At 37.1% G+C, this 26,058-nt stretch overlaps 3 protein-coding genes across 5 annotated transcripts; 1 reads left to right on the top strand and 2 right to left on the bottom strand.

Moving 5' to 3' along the window:
• Positions 1-420: 420 nt before the first annotated feature.
• Bruce (BIR repeat containing ubiquitin-conjugating enzyme) lies at positions 421-20,394 on the bottom strand. The gene is made up of 48 exons (XM_076377528.1): positions 20,351-20,394; positions 19,640-19,979; positions 18,075-19,572; positions 17,832-18,006; positions 17,539-17,757; positions 17,033-17,450; positions 16,809-16,962; positions 16,578-16,728; positions 16,268-16,492; positions 15,929-16,183; positions 15,570-15,846; positions 15,331-15,492; positions 14,700-15,005; positions 13,762-14,058; positions 13,454-13,665; positions 13,214-13,370; positions 12,954-13,145; positions 12,658-12,872; positions 12,332-12,585; positions 12,068-12,249; positions 11,842-11,999; positions 11,626-11,758; positions 11,322-11,481; positions 10,858-11,233; positions 10,661-10,784; positions 10,410-10,577; positions 10,191-10,339; positions 9,872-10,109; positions 9,497-9,797; positions 9,244-9,419; positions 8,977-9,169; positions 8,679-8,906; positions 7,803-8,601; positions 7,433-7,692; positions 7,067-7,349; positions 6,607-6,992; positions 6,375-6,527; positions 6,123-6,300; positions 5,905-6,050; positions 5,586-5,828; positions 5,286-5,504; positions 4,985-5,203; positions 3,578-4,915; positions 3,278-3,498; positions 2,977-3,216; positions 2,710-2,898; positions 2,494-2,628; positions 421-2,407 (listed from the first exon to the last, which is right to left on the bottom strand). The coding sequence occupies exons 1-48, from the start codon at positions 20,359-20,361 to the stop codon at positions 2,138-2,140; spliced, it is 13,383 nt and encodes a 4,460-aa protein (XP_076233643.1). The 5' UTR covers positions 20,362-20,394; the 3' UTR covers positions 421-2,137.
• Positions 20,395-22,437: 2,043 nt separating this feature from the next.
• Positions 22,438-23,374, bottom strand: Mrpl11 (mitochondrial ribosomal protein L11). Of its 3 annotated transcripts, XM_076378001.1 has the most exons (4): positions 23,255-23,361; positions 23,129-23,188; positions 22,843-23,032; positions 22,438-22,783 (listed from the first exon to the last, which is right to left on the bottom strand). In XM_076378001.1, exons 1-4 carry the CDS (start codon positions 23,261-23,263, stop codon positions 22,521-22,523), a joined length of 522 nt encoding a protein of 173 aa, XP_076234116.1. In that variant the 5' UTR covers positions 23,264-23,361; the 3' UTR covers positions 22,438-22,520. The 3 variants fall into 3 exon arrangements, with proteins under 3 accessions (XP_076234116.1, XP_076234115.1, XP_076234117.1); XM_076378000.1 differs by having other exon boundaries at positions 23,129-23,374; XM_076378002.1 differs by lacking the exon at positions 23,129-23,188 and having other exon boundaries at positions 23,213-23,373.
• A 208-nt stretch (positions 23,375-23,582) lies between these two features.
• Positions 23,583-25,946, top strand: LOC143179435 (RING-type E3 ubiquitin-protein ligase PPIL2). Its single transcript, XM_076378666.1, has 9 exons — positions 23,583-23,739; positions 23,829-24,195; positions 24,266-24,431; positions 24,498-24,646; positions 24,719-24,842; positions 24,908-25,056; positions 25,132-25,283; positions 25,359-25,691; positions 25,772-25,946. Exons 1-9 carry the CDS (start codon positions 23,708-23,710, stop codon positions 25,857-25,859), a joined length of 1,560 nt encoding a protein of 519 aa, XP_076234781.1. The 5' UTR covers positions 23,583-23,707; the 3' UTR covers positions 25,860-25,946.
• Positions 25,947-26,058: the final 112 nt, after the last annotated feature.

The following is a 26,058-nucleotide window of genomic DNA, read 5'->3' as shown; positions in this document are numbered from 1 at the left end:
AGCAACATATGGAAGCAGCATGAACATACGATGGAAAATGATTTTCCGCTTCGGTACAGCTGGGTATAGAATTCTCGTGACAAATTGGCTCGCGAATTGACCAGAAGATACTCGGTTTTTCTAATTTCGAGCCGAGGAACTTTAACATAAATCACAGCACGTGTGCAGACAGTAATCTGTGGTAGCAAAAGAACATCCAGCACTCCAATAAGCCAAGTATCGATGACTAAAGTAAACAGTAGTTGTTTCAACTTTGCTAATATTTTAGGATCTGTCTCATAAAAATCAGAACAAAAAGCTTGCATTGAGGTCCCAATTGCTTCTTCATCGTTGACTATTCATCTGCAGACAAGGCCTTCGAAGTTTGAGTGTTGAGTTAACTACACTTAAAATCAAATAATAAATACGTATCTTCCATACTGGCGTGGTAATAATTGTTTATTATAAATAACTATTAACACGTTCTCCTGCCACGTACATCGTCTTACGTGTTTGTCGCTTCGTTCATTGCTTAGGAATCCATGCAATAGTATACGTTACATCGGAGCATTTATCCAGATACTTCAGAATTACAAACATTTACTTGTAATGCGGTATAGTTATTCGTGTGACGATTATTTACAGAAAGAACGATACCATCCGATACTGGCGGTGTAATTCAACCAGCGTAATTTTACAGCTAACCGTAGTTATTCACTGACAGAGAAGGGGCAATACTAATTATACGATCGAGGAATCCGTGCGTGTGGTCACGTTGCGAGTCGCGATGCTCGAGAGGATGCCTGTGTCTTCGTTAATGCCATTGTTGGTTTTTGTGTTTCAATGATCATATCAAATGCAAATGGTGTTTCGGACTATTCGAATATCCAGAGACAGTTTTTGCTCGTTTCTCTACCATGACGCGTATCGGGTTGAGTACAATCCCCCTTTTTTCATTGCTTCTGCTTTTGATCAATACTTTATGGATCGATAAAAAGAAGTGAAAAAAAAAAGAAAAAAATGCTTCGGTAAGAGAACAAAAATATATATCGTTTAAAATGAAAATTATAAATGTAATTTCGTTAAAAAGGCTACTTCGTGAAACGCTCTATTTTCTCAATATTGGAAACATATGCGATCGTTTTCAAGCGGAACACGTCCCACTGTTATCTTCTGTAAAAAATACAACGCGGAACCGTAATCGATACCGGCACGAGATAAATATTGAATCACGCTGCGTACACCTATCAAATGCTAACTGCATCATGCATTATGGAGAAATTTTCTGCATCGTCTTCTCTACTCACGCGAGTCGGGTACGATGCGACGTCGAGCTGAACGACTGAGACGATTTCTATGATGAAGAAGGGAAACATAATTGACTGATAACGAAACTGAACGTTGTCAAAATTATTCGATTCGCGTCGAATCGCTGCGTATCAGTTTAAAAGTACTCGGCGTTACCGAGTCATCTTTTTTTCCACTTGCACGACGTTCGTTAATTGTTCCTTGATGAGAAACAAACCACCCCGTATCGTTGTTCCATACAGTTTCGCGATATTACTTAGAAATCGTCCCATTTTACTATAACGTGTTGTCGTTAAGATCGGTCGCATTACGAGTTGGGATACCGGCTACGTAAACGAGGAACACGTATAATAAATATCGAATAACAGTTGTTACTTATAGTAATACGAAGTAGTAGAATGCAGCATACATATAGCATAGCAGTAGCCACAGATAGTACCTATTACGTACGAGTTTGTCACATTCATACTGGTTCATTAATCGTCAGCTAATCCTCATACACTCCCTTACCTTCCAATTCAGTCTCTCTGCTTTCTCTCTCTCTCTTGCAACCTTACTTCCATACGCATGCGTTTGCTTCATCCTGTCTACCCTGTCCTCTTCACGCTTATCCTACACACGTACTCTCATACACACGTCCATTCTCTTCTTTCGAATTCTTTTCTCTCATCGATATCGTCGTGCGTTTAACCGAAAGTTATCGTATCCCCCTCATTCAATTAATGATCTGAAATTCGAACACATGTACTAAGATCCCGTTCCGCTTTCGGTCAGTCCGTTATTTGTCCGTCGTAACACAAACAATATAGACTTTTCAAAATGTCCAACAATGTCTATTAACATCCTTTAGCTATTCACACACTTTCGAAACCATCTTCTCCATCTCAACGTCCGTGTCGATGTCATGATGCACATGATTGCTGCTAGCACTGGCGCTGTTGATGGAAAGGATCGGGTTGCTTATCGGTGTCGAACTTGAAGTTGGCGGCGTGTTCGGTGTACTTGGGGTGCCTGACAGCTCTATGGGAGAACCTGGCGAAGCGAGTGGTTCTACCAAGTCCTCCAGACCCTCAGGAGTTGGCAGTTTGTTCAACTCTTCCCTCAGTAATCTATAGTGCGTCTGAAAAGTGAACAAATATCTAGTTGTAAATATATGTTCCTATTTAATTTGATCACACAGCATGACACCGGGTAAAAATCGCTTACCCTTAAAGCTAAAGCATTGAGAGAAAGTGTACGGCCAGATCTGCGATCTGATCCGTGTAGTTCCATATCCCTGATCCATCCCTCTAGTTGTGCAACGATTTCGTGCCTCTTTATCCAAAAATGAGTATGTATAATCTGTGAGTATAAAGATCAAATTGAGTACAGAAATTGTTGAATATTTTGAGAATGAACGTGAATAAAATTGAATATTGTTACCTCTTTAAAACATGGGCATGGATTGCGAATTTGATCAAGCATTGCCCATTTAGCAGTCGCCTGACAAATGTTCGCGTTGTACTCTTGACTAGATTGAGCTCCGCTTGTCGTACCTCGTGATCGTTCGTAACCAGGTTCATTGAAATAAGGCTCTGATACCAAAATCAACGACTGTATCGACACTAAAACCTGTTTCCACAATAAAGAAAAATCAGTATTACAGTCCATATAATAGTATATACATAATTCTTCTTCAAAATCAATTACCTGAAGGAAACTGCTTGTGTGTGCATTCCACTTCTCTTCAGGGCGACCATGCCACGTATTCAATACACTCAAGCAAACTTTGCCATCGTTATAAAGATTAGGATTGAATCGTACAGTATGATGTCCCGTAGTTTCCAAGTTTATTAGCATCGGACTGTTCGGGTAGTCTGGAGGAAAATACACGTCAAACTCGAAGCACCCATTTGCGTATGGTGTTTCTGCTGGACCTGTTATGAGCACCTGAAACGCAAATACTCACTGTTAAAATACTGCATCTTTCTAAATAATAGTGTACACGTACCTTCATCACGTCCAATCTGTCTGCGTCGCACCTTACAAACACACTACTACTATAAGACAAAGGTAACGCAGTGGATAGCGTGACAGCTTCTTGAGCCAGTCTTTTAACCCTAGTAGGGTGACTCCTCTCGCCCGCTGCTCTCATGTTCGACTCAAAACGATACGAAACGGCAAACTTGTATCCACCAACATCTGGATTCTCAGTAATCATCTCGTACGTATCTATAATTATTCACAAATTAAAACAAATAAAAAAATTAAACCAAACCCAATATAAAATAATGAAGAAATATCCTCTTACCGAATTGTAAGTTCTTCATGACTTCCAAGTATCGCTGTTCAATCGAACGTAAAGGAAGCTCCGGTCCTGCTGGGCTAGGACCAGGCACTTCGTCTCCGATTCCTAACAATCTCGAAGTAGCATTTTGTACTATAGTAGCACTCTCTTGAATATCAGGTATCAGCGTCGTTAAACCTTCGTCTTGTTCGATATCATCTGGGTATTTGAATAATGTCTTCGACTTATTGCCTCTGGTACGGTTTATCCTGTGGACGTACGTGTCAACGCAAACCCTCATATTCGATAACAGAGACACGACTGAAGGTTCCCCAGATTTCCTACCCCGCGGTAGGAGAAGAGGAGCTAGCTGATTGGACAAAGCCATCGCTCTCAGAAGTTGCAACACTGCACGATATAAGGGAATGTGTCTGGCCATGTCCAACACCGAGTCATTTGTTAAGTATGATGACAAAGCTGGGAGCAGATACGATCGAGCTAGTAAGTCAGGGAAAGGAGCTGGCAGTTCCCTCTGCGTTTGTCCTCCAGACCCGATATAACTAGCCAGAACCTGCAATAATACTGTAACATGCTCCTCCTCAGATTTCTGCCGCAGCAGAGCTTGTTCGACGGTCCACGACTGTTGAGTCGATCCTGTGCCGAACCCAGTGCCCTTCGCCCAATATAGATGCGAGTCGTCGTCGTAAGCTCCATCGTCCCTTTGGTTACCACTCATTTTTTGCTCTGAACTCTCGTTCTGGCTCGTCTGATGAGTGAATATAGCCAAACAATTCAGAAGAAGAAGCATAGCGCCCACTTCGATGGTCGTCTTGCGAAGAAGCAAACCATCGTCAGTAGTGGGAGGTGTGGCGTCGAGCAACTGCTTCAAAACTTGGAACGGCAAAGTTGGTAGCGAGGCAGCTAACGGTGATGTGAGAACATCCCCACCTTCACCATCATCTGATACGCCCAGAGCGAGGCGTAGTAGACACTGCGCTCGCTTTCTGTCTCTTAGTAACACCTCTGCATAACCAGGGAGCCTGAGGAACAGGCCAAACGCAGCTAGAGAATGCAGCGGTACGTAAGGAGCTGACGATGAAGCTCGCGGCGAAGAAGTGCTTCCACCCTCTTCTAGGACTTCGTGAATGTCGCCAGTGTTCTCTAGTTTCACCCAGTTTGCGCAGGTTGGCTCAGGGGGCGGAGACTTCTCCGGGACTGGAGGGGGTCCTCGAGAATCTGGGTAAACCAATGGCAAATGTCGTGCCAGTACGGCTAAACCACCGCCAGCGCTAAATACACCTAGAGAGCTTTCTATGCTCCTGTAGTTTAATAACTCGCTGTCGTTTTGTTTAGCTAGATCCTCTGAAATATTAAATAAATAATTACGAATAAGTATCTTGGAAACAATTTTTTTTTTTTCAAATGATGTACCTTTTGAATCTTTGTTACGTTGGCGTAGAATGAGGTGTAAACAAGGCTCTGATAATGATATTCCGCTGTCTTCAGCAATAGCTAATAGTTGAGCGATAGTGAGTTGCGGTGGCAACGGTGCGTTTGGATGAGACGAATGTATCAGATACTGCTGATTAGTAGAACTGTTCGTATTCTGTTGTACACTACTACTCGATTTGTTCGTGCTCGACGATCCATCTATCAATCAAAAATGACAAATATGTGAATTTATTATTCTACCAAAAGAGATTAACTATTGTGCGGTAACGAGAAAACAAACCAGAATTTAATCGCGACTTTCTAACAGCAGGACCACGGGCCTGTGACCTATTGGACGCTTCCTTTGCCCTTTTATCTTTCGCTGTATTTCCTGCGGCTACACTAAGAGTGTCTACAATAATAGCCATACCAGTTTCCCATAGATCTCTAGCACGATTATTACTGGCTCCAGCTTCATTGCCCTTGTACGTATTTGGTAGTAATAAAAGAAGCCAATTACCTATGAATAGACGTGTAAAGGTTACATTTTTGGAGACCGAAATGATTCATTATTAGGTTAACACATTGCAATGAAGCTCACCAGATACTTGTTGCAGTATATCCGCCACAGTTGACTGAGTAGACATGTACAGCAACTGATGATAATGACCGAGCGGATGAGCTGGATGTGGAGGCATAGATGGCATGCTATAATTGGCAGCCGTATTTGAAACCTTCATAGGTGCTTCTGAAGTTACAGATACCCATATTTTTTCACCTTCCAACAACAACTGTAGAATCAACCGCCTCGTGAAACCAGAGATTCCATGAAGATATCGCGTATCTAAGTAACAAACGAAATAAATCACTGCACACTACCTAAAACTAATTATCCTGAAAAATAAATGGAAGTAACTTACTAGAAGTTGTTCGTTGTTGAGAAATGACATCAGTCAGTAATTCCGCTAAGAGCTTTTGGTTCTCAAGGTGGCACCAACAACACCTAGATAAAAATTTGATCATAGCACTTTCTAGTGAGGCGTATGAAACGCTTGTTTTAGAACACCTGTAAAAAGAAATAAAGATTTTCAATATCCACGATATGTGGCACATAAAAATATATTTTCCATTGATCTACCTCAAAGAAGACACAGATGGATTTTCAATAGGTCGATTGCTAAGGAGTGAAAGAAGGGGTAACCAAAATCCACGCCCCTCTTTTCCAAGCCAGTCGCGCATTCTACCCTCCGAACACACAAGCGTCAGAAACTCTAATACCATAGCGATACTTTCTGGTTCTGTCATGTTCAAACCACCTAAGCAACAATTGTCGTCATTTCAATTTACAAAATCTCAGACAATTTCAAATCTCCAAATGGTATATATGTACCTAAGTGACTATTCGTTTGTGTAGAACTTTCGCCACCTTCGTCGCTATCTGTTAAATCAGAATCTCCCATGGAGTTGGCTTGATAACTATCGTCTATTGAAGTCTTTCTACTCTGTTGCTGCTGTCGTCTCGACTGTTCCAAGTTACAGAAATCTGTGTGAAAAGTTTCGTTGCACATTAAATCGTATTCTTGTAAATAGATTTAGTTACTTTAATTAAAAAACCAGCTTACCGGTAATCGATGCTGTTAACAGAGCAGGAAGTCCCGAGTCTATCAGTTGTTGAATTCCAGGTGGGGATCGTGCCGCCGCAGCAACGGTAAGCAATTGTCCTTCTGTCAGGTTTAATCTCTTATATTCTGACAGTACGTAACGACAGTACCATTCTTCGGCGGTGATTTCGTTTTTCTTGTCATCTGTTTGTCCTCCTCTTTCTTTACGATCGTCTGATATGGACGCAGAGTGATCTGTTGCTAAATTAGGTACCAGGATTCTTACTCTCTGAAGAAGTAAAGGAAACAGCGTCGGTCTCACGTAGCAAAACGCGCATAGAGCAGAATCGATCGCTTGTTTCAACGCTGAACCGGTTCCCAAAATGAGAGTCCACTGATACAAAGCACTATTCAAAAAATATTGTGTTTAATATTTTTTATAACTGAATAGAGGGAATGTGTTATCCATAGGATCACTTACTTGAACAGCTCATCCGTTAATAGAACCTCTAGATCATAATTAAGATTTTGCTGCTGGTGAGCTTTCCATATGATGGAAGACACGCAATGAATGTACACAGCAGGTGGACTAATAGTATTAGGACCATTGCTGGGTCTAGAGATACCATTTACAGCAGAAGCTTGAAGCCACGAAAGTACCGCTGTCATTCGAGCTTCTGTAGAAGCATCCTGAATGGAACAGAGTTGCTGAAGCAACTCAACAACCAGCTGAACAGTCGATGTTTCCTGTGTAGTCACTGTACCTGTAGAACATATGTTATCCATGTATATTCACACAACATTGCTTTCAGAAAACTGAATGTAACTTGACCTCGAAAGACAGTACCTTGAAAGAAGGGAGTAGATCTATTGTTCAGTAAAAGACCAATCAGTCGAAGCCCAAATTCTCGAGAATGTAAGCCTAATTGCAATAGAACCCTCTCCAAGTTGGGAGTAAAGAGAGACGGTGCTGGTAGCAATAGAAGATTACAACAAGCTTCAACCAGTCCTTCGACAGAGACTGCAGAATCGAGTACTTTAACAGCAAGATTGCTGTTTAATGTGCTTACAGACAGACACTGATGAAGCAATCGCAACCAACCCAAGCTGAACAGATATATTACAAAAATTATTTTCGAATGAAACACAGTGAATATTACAATAAATATCGCCAGGCATTCCGACGATATGCTTCTGAAATCAGTGAACACAATTACCTTGTCTTCGTTAGTTGTTCTTCGTCAATTGTATCGTGACTCGTTTTTATTTCACCGATCGCTGTTGTACCCAGCAACTTTATCTGACTTAAACTTATGTTCGTTGAATCGCGTGGTTTATATAATCGTACAACCACAGTTGTTGCCACTTTTGGTTGCGATAAAGTGATACGTATGAACGTTAAACCTGCTGTAGGCATCGGCGGGCAGACGGGAGTCAAAGGGCCATTGCTCTCTCGTGAAACTTCAATAGCCACGGCTGATGGGCACGTAGCTAAAGATGTAAGATGCGGCTGCAGCTCAACCTTTCTGAGTAATATAGCACAGGGCAATGTGATGGTAAGATCAAGCCAAGCTTCGTCAGGATAACAATGATACAACCACGCGGCTGTCCTTGCTCGTTTCTGAGGCGTGGCATTCTGTATAAGAACGTCTGCTGATTGTGCGGTAGAATTCAGCCAGGATATCGTGCCCAAGGGAGCGAAATTCAGTAACCCATCTTGATGGGCTTCCACTGTGTTCACGGACTTCTTGCTACTGGTAGAAGCGGCTGGTATTACGTTAGAAGTGTTCGAGAGGTGTTCCATCACCAGCGCGATCACACCAGGTGAAGCGGAGTTACTGTGATTACCGGTGCAACTTGATTTCACCAAATTTTCACAAAGAACTTTTATACCACCCATCGCTGTGAACATCGCTAGTGACACTTCGTTATCTAAGACTCTTAGGATATACCAAAGCAGAGGTTCAGAGAGTTGCATTACTCCTAATTGACGATCTAGTTCTCGTTGTCCACATGCTGTAAAATAATGTATAAAGCATGAGCATATGAATTTTATTACATAGAAATAACTATTCTTAAATGATGATTCTTACAGGAAGAAAGATATTGATAAAGTGGATTGAGAACCAAAGTACGATTGCTCGTTCTCTTAGTGAGAGTAGTCAAGAGCTGAAATGTGGCATCTGGGATTGAAGCAGGGTCACCGAGCTCGGTCGCTGTTCCTGCTCCAGCACTGTCGCCTAAAAGCATGGCCAGGGACGAACTAGTGCTGTGACCCAAAACTCCTAGCAATCGCATCATGGTGGGTTCATGCTGCAGAACTGAAAAACACAGAAGTGCATTAGCTGCTACTTGAATAAATTATAAAAATGTCACGCCTTGTGCTCTTACCAGTATCTGCGACGTATCGTACACGAGGTTTACTAAACCTAGATTGTTGCAGTCGTGACGAAGATTGTTGTTCTGCTACTTTACTTTCATCCGTTTGGGAAATGTTCACTTTCACTTGAGAATCACTAATGTCACTTGTCGTAGGCTCAGAATGATCCATTCGCATTGTACTGTCAGATCGACGAACACTAGTCTAGAAATAACAAAGATGTAATAAGTAAAGCGTTACGTTCCAGATACTATATTTTACGCAACAGCAGTACTTACTGGAGGCAAGGGAGTTTGTATAAGTCGACAGACTAATTTGATAAGAGCTACAACTAATGTATCCCAAGAAGCTGGACGACCCTGTCTTGTATCTCCACCGAGCACACAGGCAAATAAGCCACCGAATCCACCAGAAGGATTTGCTGAATCAACAGTACCTCCACATTGTGCTCCAACTACAACAAAAAATAAAAATTTATAGAGACTATATAAATTTATAAAGTTTTGAATAGATTTTGTTTGAAATAATTACCTCCAGAACCTCTAACATACGTAAAAACCAACACTCCGACACATTCAGTGATGCTCATCGCAGTGCTCAAATCGGTATTGACGAAATTTAAGTTCGTTACTGACATTATGAGTTTATACTGTGCGTCTAAAGGTCCTCTTCTAGAAGAAAGAGCACCGCCAGGTTGAACAAGTTGATAGACAACCCACAGAAGAAGCTCCTTTAATGTATTTCCTAATGAGCTACAAGGTGCAGTTACGTCGCATCTCATCTCTAATCCAACTAGAAAATCTTGTAGCGCTTGGCAAACCGTAGGTCCAGCCTAAAAGTTATATATCACGATAGTAAATCGTAAATTATGACAAATCTGATATTTTACGAGACTTGCAAATATACCATAATGTATTGTTTATCCATGGAGTTGACATTTAATCCACTACCAGAAAACAGACGCAAAAGCATGGGACCCAGGTTACGTTCCTTTACTATGCACTCAGCCATTCCACCAAAAAAAATGTCTAATGACTGTCTACTATTTGTAGCTTCTGCAACATCAACTTGTAATGGCTGATTGCTTGCAAGAGTCAAACACTGGAGAGCAAGACACCAAGTTCGTAAGGAAACACCCGGATGCCTAAAAATTGATATTTTTTAGCATGTAACGAATGATACATTTTGGATACGAAAGTGTAGAAACAACTATTTGTATATCTACCAAGACAAGGCGGAAATGAGGCTGGATATAGCTGCAGCATTCAATGGAATAACGGGTGTCAATGCAGGATTGAAGACTGTCTCGAGATCCGAAGACAAATTTAATGTCAACCATAACTGAAGAACAAGTTCTAGATTCGTTCCTGCGCTCTATTACAAAAAAAAAGATATTTCAATTTATCATGAATACGCACATTTTTATCGAATTAATGTTATTTACCTGAAGATATAAATCCGTGAATATTTTATCAAAACATCTAGTCAACATTAGTAAACTAGAAGACGTAGTATCTGTAGAATTCCAAGCGTCCTGACTTCTATCATTCCAACTAGGTTCAGCTCTCGAGGTCGACTGTTGAGGATGCCGATTAGGCTCCGTTGGAACCTTCTATAAATAAATTCTATTAACGTTAACACGTTCTCTAGTGTATAAATTACAGTAAACTTGAAGATAAAGGATTATTGACTCACATGTATCGTGGCATTTATACTGTGAGGTAAATTGTACATGCCAAGAGCAGACAATATTCTCAACGATGTCTCAATACCCATTTCTAACCCATATTCTAGTCTTGCATCCATTGCCAAAGAAATACTACAAAAATTTCCGATTAGTGTAACTTAATTAATTTCAAAGGTTCTATAGATATTCTGTAAAATTTACTCACCCAGATCCGGCTAACATTTTAGACATCGGATTGCCTTTCTTCAACATGTTTCTGCCACGCTCTAGAATATCATCCAGGAAATCTTCAAGTTCGCTGTCGTCAGACTCCAAAAGAGAGGGCAAAAATCCATTGGAGTTTGACGTTGAAGCAGCTGTGGCTGATGCTGCTATACTGTCTTGAGTATCCTCCTCTCCTTCGCCCTCTGCAAACCCTTCGTCGTTCCCAAGAGTAACAGTAGTAGGTTCCAGTCTACTTGTTCCAGCAACACCATTAGAGTCATCCTCTGTTCGACTTCTTTCTGTAGCAAGAGGTTCAAAACTTCCCTCTGATGGACTTCCTTCGTGTGTGGAGCACGGTTTCGGAAATAATTTTCCACCTATGCAAGAAAATAATTCGTAAAGTGTTAAAAAGAAATTGCACGAATCCAAGACATCAACAGTATCTACAGAAAAATGTCAGTGTACCTTCTAATAAGTCCTGCAAGAGACAAGAGACCGCATGTGAAGACCAGGCAGAGTCAGAAGTACCAGTTGCTAACCTGACTAATTTTAAGAGCTGTTCTTCACTCATAAGCTCGCTTAAGCTAATTGCGGGACGTGTAGATATCACTAGCCTAGCGACTACCTATATGGCAAATAATTCGACACTTCAACGATTGCCTTGTAAAAAGCATGAATAATATGGCTGTATCTTAGATCATATATTTCTACAAGCTAATATATTTTTAATTGTAAAGTGAAATTGGGCATTAAGCTTTGACTTATTTACCTTGCAGGCTAGTAAGAACATATCCACGTTGGAAGAATTATATAAAAGAAGAGCAATGAGCCCGCGAGCTACTGGTAGAACATGTTGATGAGACAAATTTGATATGTATTCAACATCGGGAGTTTCAGATTTGCTGAAACTGAAGGAACATAAAAAAGATACATTATCAAATGTTAAATATTAATAAATGAATGAGAATGTTCATATGCTACTAACCTTGTGTTCGCTTGCGAGCGTAAACTACGTATTGTTTCTTTCTTTCGAATATCGATTTCTTTTTTCAGAATATCTTTATAATGTTTTTCACAGTGCTGTTTCAAAGTCTTCTTAAAGAAACGTGAGGATAGAGCATGTGACGATAGATTCAACCAACCCTATAAAGCACGTTAGTACATTTACATTTTTTACCTTTCCTGTTAAAAAATATACAGCGAAAATATACCTGTGATGCTGAATGAAACGCTTTCTTCGCCTGTTCTAATTCTTGAAATTGCTGTTTATGATGCAATATGCGTTTCTGTAATTTCTTACTGTAACTACAAGAGGCTGCAGGCCGACTGGCATTGGCATACTTTCTTTGCATTACAAATTCTCCTTGAATAAATTCCCAGCGTGATAACAGACCTAATAAATATTTCACAGGAATTATATTATTTCTATTACTAAGCATTAATCACTTTCTTTTAGTATGAAATCTTTTTAATACCTTGTTCTTTATTTTTGTCATTAGTCCCTTCCAAACAAGAGGCTGGAATGGCTATAGTGTCTAAACATACTGATAAAAACAGGAGCACCCAACCAATAAGAGTCACGTCCAATCGATTCGTGCTAGAGCTTTGAGCATTGGTTAACGGTGCTAATAATTTGCCTAACGTACGAACCATCACGTCTATCACTGAAGATCTATTACAACTAGTAATAAGTGATTTACGTCCAAGAAATGTTAATAAAATAAACACCCTAAAAATTCAAAATGAATTTTCTATGTTACGTACTTAGAACTTTTAAAGGTTTAAAAATTGAAGGTCTTACCTGTCTTGAGGAAATATGTGCGTGGACGACGACGAATAGAAATTGATTAATGTATTAGACAAGAAGTTTCCCCACCAGGGTTGATGGTCAGCCATTAATGCTAAAAGTGCAACAGCGTACAACTGTAAACGCGGTGCTGGCGTAACCACGCAAATTGAATGAAACAGTTTTTCACAAACAGTTGGCGTGAAGACATCGCATATTGACGCAGGAATCTAGAGAAACATAATGTCAAATAGAGATGAGAAACAATGAGAAACATAATTTCAAATAGAAACAAAAATTGAAAAACGTACACTTGACACAGGTCCCATTTCATACACCGTGAACAATAAAATATCAAGTAATGTCTCTCCAAGAACTCGCAACTTATCACTAGGTGCATTCGCTAGAGACATCGTTGGTATATTCTGAGAACCTTTCCATGATTCCAAACGTCTCCACACGCCACGGACAACGTTTAGTTGATGTTGGAATATTATACATTCCTAGAATGTGGAAAAAATTAAGACTTTTCATATTTATAATATATACATTAATTGATCATTTATAATACCTGATAAGTTGCTAGTATTTTCGCAGATGGTTGCTCTCTATTTTCGTTACGTATTTTGTTGTAACAGAGATAATACTGCATGTGCATAACGTTAGTAGTTTCTGAACACAATAATGGATCCAGTAGGCTCTTCAATCGTTCGGTCGCTAAACTAAATCTAAAGTAATATTTACATATCATTAGTTGCAAGATATACATAAGTTAAACAATGTTATTGTACGTAAGAACAGTGCCAAATACCTGCACTGAACATCCTCTGCGAGAGCTGATAAAATATTGCACTGTTTATCAATAGTGGCACGTACAGTAGGATCGAGTGTACTGTCAAAAGTTGGAGAGCTATTTGACTCTGCGTAATCTTCTCCTGGTAGGACCACCATGTGCCCATAGAACTTTCCTACTGGAATTTTACAAGTAGTTGGAGACATTCCATGCCTACCTATGATTGTAATCTGAAAGTAAGAAAACAAGCATAATTGGCAATAAATACTTGATATAATATAGTAATGCAATAACTTGATATAATATAGTAATGAACGTATGCGTACTTTGAGATATTTACAAACAGGTGGTGGCTGAAGGTCGTTGACCACTAATGGCTTACTTCCAATATCACTAACAACAATTAGACGTGTGCCATCAACCTCCTCGCTTGTCGTCCATATATCTATGGTCAGTGATGCTAGATCACTGTAGCAAGGAATCATCAAATCTGTGAGTAATACGGGTGATCCAAAATCAAGGATGATAAAACGACGTGCACCAGAATGCATTCGATCGACCACTACTACTTGTTGAGGTGGCCAACACAACAATCTTCCCCATGAAAACGAAATATCTTCTCGCTGTAATGTACACAATTTTATATACAATTATACAAGTTTTCTAAAAATGTTTGGTCTGATAACTATCAAATATTTACATCACTTTTACTTTATTATGACACCGAAAACATACCATTAAGTAAAATAAGTTTCGATTTTGTTTTTGATCACTGTTAAACTATTACCTAAGATTCCATAATACAGTAAAAAAGTGTGTATATCGCACTTAAACGTGTAACATGAAAAGCATTAAACAGAAACAAAAACTACATTGGTTTTGTTTGATTAAATCAGGAAAGCCATCATACGAAATAAAATTAAAAAGAGAGTGTCACTTGTAATCATAAATAATAGCAACAAATACAAGCAATATTGTGTTCAAAATGAATAATTCAGCACAATAAAATCTTAGCTTCATACGTAATTTGTTTACTTTCCTTCTATCAGACCTATCCAAATGGTGTGGAAGTTTTGAAAGCTAACATGCAAGTTGCATTTTGTGTGTGACCATGTATAATCCAGCAACATTAATGAAATCATATAAACTCAAGTATAAACAGCATATTCATAAAATTATAAAAATTCATAGTGATAACAAGAAATCATTGAAATCAGAAACAGAAAGAAAAAAGGAGGTGCAACTGTTCATCTGTGTAGTCTACCTTTTTAGGATTGCTGTCCTCAACTTTGTTTACGGTAGTACCGATATTTTGTACAGACGACTTTTCTTTCGTTACAGTAGAACTTAATATGTGTGAATTAGGCATGTCGTTTTGTGTACTATGCCATGTCTGATTGTTTACAGACATATCATTAGCTTCATCACAGTCTGATTGATCATCAGGTGTGAATATCAGTTGTGGAGCTGGCTTCTTTAATGCTCTTCCTGTACACAGACTAAGCAGATCGCTTAATATAGGTGTCGACTTAGTCTGAACATCTGGTCCTAGCGATCCAGCATCCAAGTTCTACAATGTACAATGATTTCTATATGGATTGTGCTTCTTCTGTTTGAAAAAACATCTATACCATATATATATTCTATTGCACAAGTTTTGTAACAACTTTGAACCGTTTCAATTGAAAAAAAGAACAGAAATCATTTGTCTGCCTGTCCTCTATTTCACTGTATTATTTTTCATTGGCAATAATTTCTCTGTATTCATATGACATATTTCATGACATATTCCTGATTGAAAATTTAACGAAAAAAGGAACAACAGAAAAGACGAAAAGAAACTCTTGATGCATTGATATGAAAAGAAGCGGCATGAATAACTTATGGACACTTACATAAGTCTGGTGAATCGTTTTGATGTCAGGTACACCGTTGTTGTTTGTAGTTGTATTGTCGTAAAAAGGGGCTCCGATATTAATTGTGTTCATATACGGGTCGATTTTCTCCACCTTGGTACCACTAGAGGCAGCGTGACAAGTAAAATGGAGCGGCTCTACCTATAACATATTTACAATTTTCTTCTTTATAGAATACTGTAAATACATCATGCTTTTTTATACTATCAATACATTACCTCGAGAAGTCCCTTCATATTATAATTGGTACATAAAGACTTTAACTTGCTGTGCACCATCAGACCACTACTTGGATGTGTAGGCAGTGTAAGTAGGTCCCTCAAATCAATAGCATCCTGAGAATACAGAGAACTTGACGCAGAAGTTGACTGTCCCGTTTGTTCGTTAGGTACAGCTGACATATGATAGCCAGAAGGTACTGGTTTGTGCTTTGGAGGCATTGATGGTTCTAAATCGAATAATTCTGTTTCGAACGGAGTATTATACAATCCGTACCTGTTGAAACAAAATTATTTAATTCTCTAGCATCCAGTCGCAAAATAGCAGGAAAATATTATATAAAAAAACTCAATTATACCTCGTCGCGAGTAATAAATGATAAGGATTTACTCGATTTGCTAGTTCTGCAGATATTTGTTGTATTAAAGTGACACACTGTTGAGCAATGCTATGATTTCTATCTAATGGTAATAATCTAGTAATCAGTAACTGTAACCATCGCAAAGAACCAACCCACTGAACTTCTACGATCGATGGTAATAGCGTGACCAAAACGTTAACGAGAGCTTCGTCAAAGGAATGAGATGGAGGGTCCTCTAAATTAAAAAAGCCACTGCAAACCAATACAGCATTAAAAGAATCAGACTTTACAAGTATTCTTCCAATTTACGAAGAAGTTACTCTATCATCATCTTACCTATTGCAAAGCATAATCAATTTAATACATTTGTGCGCTATACTCCGACCAGCATGTATAAGGCAAGTTCTCAGCAAGTCAGGTAACCGTGTCTGAACAGATCGAATTGTTTCTAACTGAAAAGATCTTATTTCCGCATTATTTTGACAACTACGTAGCCTCGTCAGCCTAACAAAAGTTATCCACACAAGAATGTCAAGTGCTAATGACTGTGTTATAGGAGACCTGTAACACAAACGTGAACATATTTTATACCTTTTTTTAATATAAATTCAAACTATTTTTCTAGTATTATTATAGGTATATTTACTTCTCAGGTGTCTCCAAGCAAGCTACTCTCAATAAATTATCAAAACAAGTTTTAGATTCCAGCATGGCACAGCGCTGTGCTCTTTCATTTGGTATATTAGTAGGATACACTGTCCTAACAGTAATTGATATTTCATATATCCAATCGCAACCTGAATTGAGAAATATTAGAAAAAATTAATCGTACGATAAAAATTATAATCCGACAATCAGTAATTGAAATGACACTTACCAACATAACAGTCTAATTTTTTACTGCTCGAATCTTCCATAAATCTTTCGACAGTACTACCAGGAACAAGTGTCCGTACCGCTTCAACTATTCTCAACTTTTTCGAAGTAGGAGGTTTGTTATCTGACAGATTTGTTTTTGACTTTGCAGTTGTCTAAAAATCAATGTACAATATCATTTTTTTACATTAAATATTACAACTTTTGCAAAATATTTATACTTACGTTATCTTTTGTTGGATCGACCAGAGCTTTGATGTGAACAAGAATTGTTCGAGCCTTACATCGGAACAACTTTGGACTGGTTAACGTAACATATCCAGAACGATAAGATAAATCCATGCAGCGATGTAAATCAATCGGTCCACATAGAATTTCTGTATTATGTTGACGCTGGTACTCTTCAGTAACCACAGGATTTTCTCCCTGCTGTTCGCTACCTATATTGAAGTCTATTATTTCGTCTACTGGTGTCAATGGAGACTTCTGACCAATTCGAAAATTTTGCTTTAGCAAAGTAATTTGAATCGTTGGCAACTCCTGACAGATAGAGTGTAAAGTAAACCTCACATCTACGTGACCAATATTTCCAGACGCGCTTCGAGGAAGAGTTAGTTCGAATAAATGTTCATCCCAAGTGGTCCTGGATTTCAGTATTAAGGAAATTAGTTATAAAAGGAAAAAATGATTACAAGATAAAATATAAAATTTTCAGGTACTAGTATAAATACCAATTGTTATGTAAACGCCAAGTTCGTGTATGGTGTTGCTCCTCTGACTGATGAACATGCTGTGGGTGAAGACGTTGCCTTTGAGCTTGCATCATTTCGTTCCAACACGGTGGAACGGTAGCACCATATGCGGGAGAGTTACGATCGAATCGTGTTAATTCATACAACAGACGAAGGTCTGAATGCGATAGGTTTGATTTGTGCGCAATCAACTGCTCACTGAAAAAAGGTACAAAGTTTTATATAACAATAGCCTACTATATTTGGTATATTCTACTGGTCTATAATCGTACTGATAAGCAGATGACATGGATGTGCTAGGGACTGTAGTTTTATTGCTACTCTCTTCTGTTGCTATCATAGTAACGTCTTCAGCATCTTCCTTCTCCTCTATAGAATCTTCTTCGTCCGTCGTGACAAAAAAGTGAAGTGCGCCATCGCTCGTACATGCGCACAATCTCTCTAAACCTGAGGAAAAGTATGGTATGCAAAACCAGTTTCACCAAGATAGACAAAGCAAAATAATAAAAACTCACCATTGCAGTAAGCTGCAGAAACAAACTTTTTACCTTCTACTTTCGCCTCAGTAGCAGTTTTTAACGAGCTCAGATTTAATATTCTGATTATACCATCTCTACATACTAAAGCTACTTGTCCGACAGGCTCTATTTTTGAATTGGTATTGGAACTCTTAGTAGAGTCTTCACCAACTAACGTGCACTTATTGTTTTCCCGAAGAGGTAAAAAAACGTGCTCGACGGGTGCCTGATCTGCAGGCAGCTCTCGCCTCACTACTGGTTCAGAAGAAATTTTGACTACTTGTTCCGAAAAGTCCAACGCATACACGAGTAATATAGCATTCGTATTAACCGCCTCGTCGTGTATTTCACCGTTTATTAGTCTACCAGACTGCGTGTCATTGTGGTCCCAATACATGTAACCCTTTTGTGGCAAAAACTCACTATCCTCGTCAATATCCATCTGATTATTATTTGAACTTAATGAATCTGTGTTATCCGTCATAGAACACATGGCAACGTATAAATGCCTTCCATCATTAGATGGTCCAATGTACATAATTCTAACATTATCCGGTGCTTCAATAGGTAAAGTTTTTATAACAACTGGTTCAGTCTTCGTTATTTTCATAATGTCCAGAATCTTTTTATTTACTGTAGTCAAGTCAGACGTCGATGCGAAGTGTTCTGGATCATTGATGGGATTAAAATTTGCATCAAATGAACTGGATGTTGGAGGTACTGCGATACCAATAGGATTTGAATAAATTCCATTGGAGGATGACGCAGTAAGAGCAGTTGTCGGAAAAATACCATCGAAATGTGGGCAGACTACCATATCCGAATCTACGTCTTCGATTACCGGAACTTCACATAAATATTTACTAAGCAAAGATTCTTGACACAAAGTCTCTTGACGTTCTCCATTTGAACTAGCAATAGTCCCTGTTCCAGACAATGTGTTCTTAGTTTTGGAATCTTTACCATTATCTTCTTTGATCGATTGGGTTGTCGTGGTTTTGTGATGAAAATCATAAAGCACCAGATAGTGCATTCTTGATGGTGTGTACCTGTCACCTGCTACCTTCATTATATCTAAAGTATCACTGGCAGCACTATTTACACTATTCATTGCACGAACAAGGGAAGATGAAGAAGCTAAATCTGTTGAAGCAGCCCAAACATTTTCTAATGTTCTTAACTGTGATGAGTTATTAACTGTCACTGTAACGGCACACATTACACAAGGCCTAATTTTAGAATCTGATGTCTCTACAGATAAAAGTGTAGAACCAGCCTTTTTCCTATCCTTATTGAGAGATTGAGGAGGGCCTACTACAGATAGTGCTGTAACTTGCACTTTATGAGAAGTCGGATGTTTGTAATCAGAAAGAGGATCTGCTTCTGAATTGAGTGTCCTTAAATATGGAGTCAAATTTCTTGCAGAACCAAATTGAATGGATTCCTTATTATTTATTTCTTGCTCTAAAGGAGCAACATAGAATGATGCTTCTCTCTGTAAAAAGAATTTCGTGTGAACACAATTTTCAAACTATAATCGGTATTTGTTGCTTAATATTTACCTTCAATTGATTTGTTACATTCCACACGCTTATAAAACCACTACTGGAGGCTGTAGCCACAAGACCACTAACATTTGTAGTGCTGATCACATCTACAGTATCACCAACCTCGTGTGCAGGAGCAGTCGCAAGGATAACAGATAAAGGAACATTTTGTGTGTACTCCCTTTTGACAAAGGGACATGCTGGGGAATTACGTGCGTGCTCTGACCAAGGTTCATCCATTGGTTCCCAACAAACTAAACAGACATTACACATAAAGCACATTATCCTGTCATCACCTTTTGCATCTGGGTGATGATAGAAACCAGCCTGAGCCATTCGGTCAGGTAAAGCCCATCTAGAATAATATATGTTTGTAATATATCTATAAGATTAATATTCAACATAAATAACAACAGTAAGAATTCTTCCACACAGCGATACGTGTAATGCAATTCGCGTATGCGATACGTGTCTGGCATTAAGATAGAAGAACTGAGCGGTAATGCCACTGCTATGTGAATGTTACAATTTGTTTTTATCTTCTGTCAGCAGCCTAGATACAATAAAATCATCAGTGACGACCATCCAATGATATGAAAAGTCTGAATGCTTCTATTGAAGTTGATGTACGACTAGTATCATATATGTATATATATATATATATATATATATATCGGGATACACGTATCGCCGTGTGAAAGAACTCTAAATATTTGAGTTTAGTACTTGTGATTCATATGTGGCCATTTGGAGAAGGTGTCTCGACGTACTGCTTCACTACACATTAAAGCTTTATTCACAGTTCCCCCTTCTAATGCTCTGCTTGGCAGTAGGCCATTAAGTCGTTCGTTTATGGAAGAAGCAATTGGTAATGCAGGAATATATCTGTTTAATCTTTTCAATTCCATTACTAATCCTGAGCAGACAAGCTTCAGGGAACCAAGGGGTAATTCCAGACATACTGTATTCCACTATTATCAACATAATAAATCAGTGTTTAATAAATTAAAGATTTGGTAATCACTTGATAGTAATTATACATTGGACTTTTCAGTTACTTACTTTTTGGGCTTTGATTCCCTTCTTTTGGTATAGTTCCACTATGTATGTTTTCATTGATAATTCCTGAATTACCTCTTGTACATGATCTACACCTGGGAGTTCTACACATTGTAGACACTGATATAACAAAGTAGCTTCAGAAAACAATAACTCTAGCCTTACAACATCTTGGCTTTGTGAAACAGGAGTTTGGAAAAGAGTATTCAAAAGGAGTACACCATTGTAATCGCTACGTACTCCAATTGCCCTTCCATCTGTATATAATATCTTATCTATACCATTCGATAAATATGTACCTTGTAGTTTTCCATTTAATTTCCCTGTGGGATTTAAAATTACAATTATGTTCAAAGTGTACATAATTCATTAATAAAGTCATGAAATAAATTTTTCAGAATTATTAATCATTTAAATTATTATTAAAATTGTATAATATCTAATAAACTCCTTACATACGTTGCTGTCTTTTGATCAAAAATAGTAAGAATAGCATATCCTTCACATGGAGGAACAAAGTAGATGCTCAAGAAAACACAATGGATGCAATTGAGGCAAAGGTTACAGTAATTACATAAACGTACTAAACATTTCAAGAATGAAAACTAGTCATGAAGAAGACGTTCGTGAGAAAAATTAAACATTTCATCAAGGAAACAGTCAGATAAGGAAAACTTTAATCAACCCTTGACGTTTTATACACGTATACGACCTTGACCATGAGGTGTGATTAAACAGGTACAAATAAATCTTGAAGAAAATTCATGATGAAAGAATTCATTAACAATAACGAATATGAGTCCTAAAATGAAGATTCGTCGAAATGCTTACCCGACAGGGAGCTTTTCTGCAATATTACTCCTGAGTTGACATCAAATACATATACTTGCGCATTGCCAGTAGTAATTAGTAACACGTTTAAATTAGCATGATAGATTATACTTTTGCACTCGGCGTCCACGTTCAGATAACCGTCTTCTTTCAATAACCACGAATCATCATCAGCCATTTTGCTCATACAGATTACAATTCTCAAAAAATTTGTCTAATGCGCGATCACAAAAAACATGGCGTACTCATCACCGCCATCTTTGAGTAGAACGTCAGCAAATCGCCGTGAAGATAGTTAATAACTACTAACGATTAATACGATAGCAATCTATCGATATATCACTTTCCGACCATTCCCAACATGAATTTCTTTGAATGCGAATACCACGAAGTAAACGAAAGAAATATTGCGACAGAGTTTCCTTTGCTTATAAATAAAATACTTGATATGAAAGAAAAAAAAACATATACTACTTGAAAAATAAATAAAAACTGTATTCCAATTTATATCCCATTTTTTTATTATATTAATAACAAAACCGATGCGTCTCGGTTAAACCTTTTAATCAAACTGACTATTTTCGTGAAGAGAAATGCTTCAAAATATTTTTCATTTTTTTTTCTTTTTTTAACACATCGTCACTTAAAAAATGACAGCCCTGTATTTTTTAAATAAAAAATAGTCTCCTGTATATCATATATATACAATAGGACCTCGATTAATTGGCTTGAAAACAGACTTAATTTTGAAATATCTTCTGGATTTTTAATTCTCTACATTTCATTAGTACCCTGAACGATCGACAAATAGCAATATTGTAATTCTAATCTTTCAGGTTGAAAATTTGAAAATAAAATTCAATAAAAGCGAACTACATGATAAAAATGTAAAAAGGGTTAAAAAGGGAAGTAAACAATTTGTACATCATCATAATTTACTTATATACACACTAAATACACTTATATTTAATATATTTAAACAATTTAATTAATGTTATACACCAGATTAAGCAGTCCTAAGTAGTTTGGCCTCTTTACTTGCTTGCATTTCCTCAAGAAGCTTCTGAACATTTTCTTCTCTTTGTTTCATAAATGCTGCATATTCTTCTGGATCTAATGTGCGTTCAACTTTAATTCCACAAGTACGAGCAACACCGATAAGCATTTTACAAATTTGTTCTAAAGTCAATAATGCTAAAGGTGGATCCTGTGCTTTTATACAAGCAATTTCATATAAATGTTTGAATGTTATTTTTCCTGCTACTTCACCTGGAACATATATTTAATAATGTAATGCATTTTAGAGTCAAACTTTGTTATTACTATACCTTTACACATTTTTCCTTTTACTATGCCAGCTGCTTGTTTTAATAAAAATGTTGCAGGTGGACTATGGATTACTAAGTCATAAGTACCATCTGCTTTTACTTTAACACGACACGGTAAAGGTACACCTTCTTTAATATCAGCTGTTCTGGTATTAAAATCCTTGCAAAAATTAGCTACATTGATATTTCTCTAAAAGTAAAGAAATGAGTTTGTTGATGAGTAGACTTTCATTAACTTTGCATGTATATTTATCTACAAAGTATAAACAATATACAGTTTTTTAACCTGTCCAAGTTGTGATCCCAGCGGTGGTTTAGCATTTGCCAATCCGGCAGGAATTGTTACCTGCAATTTTTTAGGATGACTTACCTTCGGCAATACTTTTTTCATTAATTTCCCTTTCACTCCTACCTTCGACATTTTTTTAAAGTTATTCTTATTAAGAATTTGAACCTCGAATTGAATCAAATGTAACCTATATTTATGTAATTAAAATGTTTATGCCCACTGATCTACGCAAACCCTTAACCATCGATAAAGTAAAAGATAGATGTACCATTCAATACATTTTTGTGTGATACATTCGTTAATTCGTATCACTTGGGGCGCTATAATCTTATTTTAGACTGAATCGATAACGTCGAGTATGACAGGAAAATGATATATATTGAGTGACAAGTCTATTGTATACTTTGTCAATGGAATCAAGGTAACCAACTATAAAATTACTACGCCATTTAATATATAAACAGAATGATATATTCAAGAGAACTAATGTCAAAATTAAAGACAAATATTGAGAAGTAGCTGAATTTACTGCTTAAATTTATTGTTGTGATTTGCTGATTATATAAAGAAGTCAAAATGGGGAAACGACAACATCAGAAGGATAAAATGTAAGAGAAAAACTGGTTTAAAGGTTACTAAAAAAAGAGTTTATTTCATATTAAATATGTTCATTAATTTATACTTATTACTTTTATAGGTACCTGACGTATACAGAGTGGTCGACGTTGTATGGAGGAAAAAATGCAGGAAATTCTGAATCAAGTGAAGATACAACATTTCGTCGATTGCCTTATGATCATTGTTGTTTGTCTTTGCAACCATTTGAGCATCCATATTGCGATCCCCAAGGAAATATTTTCGAGTTAGAAGCGATTTTAGAATATATAAAAAGATTTAAACATAATCCTGTTACAGGAAAGCCATTAGATCCAAAGACATTGATAAAACTTCATTTTCATAAAAATGTAGAGGGACAGTATCACTGTCCTGTTCTTTTTAAATTATTTACTAAACATTCTCACATTGTAGCTATCAGAACAACAGGAAATGTATTTTCATATGAGGTACAAAGTAAATGTACTTTTCATGTTCAGTAATTATTTATCAAATGTGTTATTAATGTCTTTTTATTAGGCAGTAGAGCAGTTGAACATAAAAACACGTAACTGGAAAGACTTGGTCAATGATGAACCTTTCACCCGAAAGGATATCATTACAATTCAAGATCCAAGCAATGCAACAAAATTTAATTTGTCCACCTTTCATCATATTAAAAATAATATAAAAGTGGAAGATGAAGGTAACATCTTGTATGCTTACTTGTACAGTATTTTTGCATATTTAAAAATTGATACTAATTTTGTAGAAACTATAAAGGAGCGGAATAATCCAAATGCCAAATTGAAAACTGTATCTATGGAAACAAAAGAAATATTAGCCGAACTGGATAGAGAATATAAACAACCTGAAAATAAACAAGAAGCTTCTAAGCCAAAAGCAGATAAATTTAATGCAGTGTGTACATCATATTCACATGCTGCCCTGGGAGAAACTATTATTCATAGATACTGTAATATTTCATTGTAGGCACATTACTCTACTGGTGCAGTAGCAGCTGGTTTTACATCAACAGTAATGCCAACAGAAACCACGCATCAGGCAGCAGTTATTGAAGAAGATTTAGTGAGATATGACAGAGTGAAAAAGAAAGGTAACCAATTAGTATCTTGTATTTTTATTTCGTTTTTATTTCAACTATATATCATTTAATTTTAGGATATGTAAGGTTGCTTACAAATTTTGGTGCTTTAAATCTTGAACTCCATTGTGATCTTGTTTCAAAGACTTGTGAAAATTTTATAAAACACTGTCAAAATGGTTACTATGATGGAACAAAATTCCATAGATCTATACGAAATTTCATGGTCAGTACATGAACTAATTATATAAAAATGATACATGACGACACTATATGTAAATATGTACACAAATTTATTCAGATACAAGGAGGTGATCCTACAAACACTGGTAATGGAGGAACATCTATTTGGGGTAAAAAATTTGAAGATGAATTTAAACCGAACCTAGTTCATCAAGGGAGAGGAATCTTATCAATGGCAAATTCTGGACCAAATACAAATGGATCACAATTGTACATCTTTTAATATATACATGTATATTTATAAATTTAAAAATACAATTCCACTGATTTTATTTTTTATTGCAGTTTCATCACGTTTCGATCATGTAGACATTTGGATCGCAAACATACTGTATTTGGAAAAATCGTAGGTGGATTAGAAACGCTAAACGCTATTGAAAAGGTAGAGGTCGACAACAAAGATAGACCAATAGAAGACATAGTGATACAAAAAGCTCAAGTCTTTGTTGACCCGTTCCAAGAAGCAGACGAACAATTGGCGATTGAACGTGCGGTTGAAGCAGAACGATTAGCTCAAGAAGCGGCGAAAAGTAAATCCGTTAATAAAACCGAAAAGAATGAGTTAAAAGTCTACCGATCAGGTGTAGGAAAATACATAAAAATGGACACAGAAGAAAAGTAAAGTTGAATTATATCAGTAATCATTCATAGGTATAAAAAATTTGAAACGACCCTTAACCAGTTAATTTCATTTACAGAACTGAAAAGGGGGAGTCCACCGCTGAACTTGCAGTCAAAAAGAAAAAACTCATGATAAACTCATTTGGTGATTTTTCATCTTGGTGAAATAATAGTGTAAAAAATTCAATTACCTTATTTTCCCTTAATATGTAAAATATTTTAATGATTATGACAAATAAATTATAATTTACATATTTTTATTATTGCTGATCCTAATCATACTTTTACTAATAACTTTCCAAATTGTTACAAAAAGTAATTTAGTTATGTGCATTAATTTGATCAGAATGAAAATTCTATTTTA

The sequence above is a fragment of the Calliopsis andreniformis genome, chromosome 5 (assembly GCF_051401765.1).
Source record: "Calliopsis andreniformis isolate RMS-2024a chromosome 5, iyCalAndr_principal, whole genome shotgun sequence".
NCBI classification, from domain to species: domain Eukaryota; kingdom Metazoa; phylum Arthropoda; class Insecta; order Hymenoptera; family Andrenidae; genus Calliopsis; species Calliopsis andreniformis.
This window is presented reverse-complemented; position numbering and strand designations above follow the sequence as displayed.

What these genes read in the sequence shown, in the direction of transcription:
- Mrpl11 (XM_076378000.1), bottom strand. Translation starts at nt 23,263, where the DNA reads ATGTCGAAGGTAGGAGTGAAAGGGAAATTAATGAAAAAAGTATTGCCG. An exon ending in TGGGATCACAACTTGGACAG is followed by an intron (nt 23,033 to 23,128) that starts GTTAAAAAACTG and finishes CTTTACTTTTAG; the next exon opens with AGAAATATCAATGTAGCTAA. An exon ending in AAAAGGAAAAATGTGTAAAG is followed by an intron (nt 22,784 to 22,842) that starts GTATAGTAATAA and finishes TATATGTTCCAG; the next exon opens with GTGAAGTAGCAGGAAAAATA.
- Bruce (XM_076377528.1), bottom strand. An exon ending in CGCTCGCAAGCGAACACAAG is followed by an intron (nt 11,759 to 11,841) that starts GTTAGTAGCATA and finishes CTTCAGTTTCAG; the next exon opens with CAAATCTGAAACTCCCGATG. An exon ending in ACACAAGCAGTTTCCTTCAG is followed by an intron (nt 2,899 to 2,976) that starts GTAATTGATTTT and finishes TTGTGGAAACAG; the next exon opens with GTTTTAGTGTCGATACAGTC.
- LOC143179435 (XM_076378666.1), top strand. Translation starts at nt 23,708, where the DNA reads ATGGGGAAACGACAACATCAGAAGGATAAAAT. An exon ending in AAGCAGATAAATTTAATGCA is followed by an intron (nt 24,647 to 24,718) that starts GTGTGTACATCA and finishes ATTTCATTGTAG; the next exon opens with GCACATTACTCTACTGGTGC. An exon ending in TGACAGAGTGAAAAAGAAAG is followed by an intron (nt 24,843 to 24,907) that starts GTAACCAATTAG and finishes ATTTAATTTTAG; the next exon opens with GATATGTAAGGTTGCTTACA.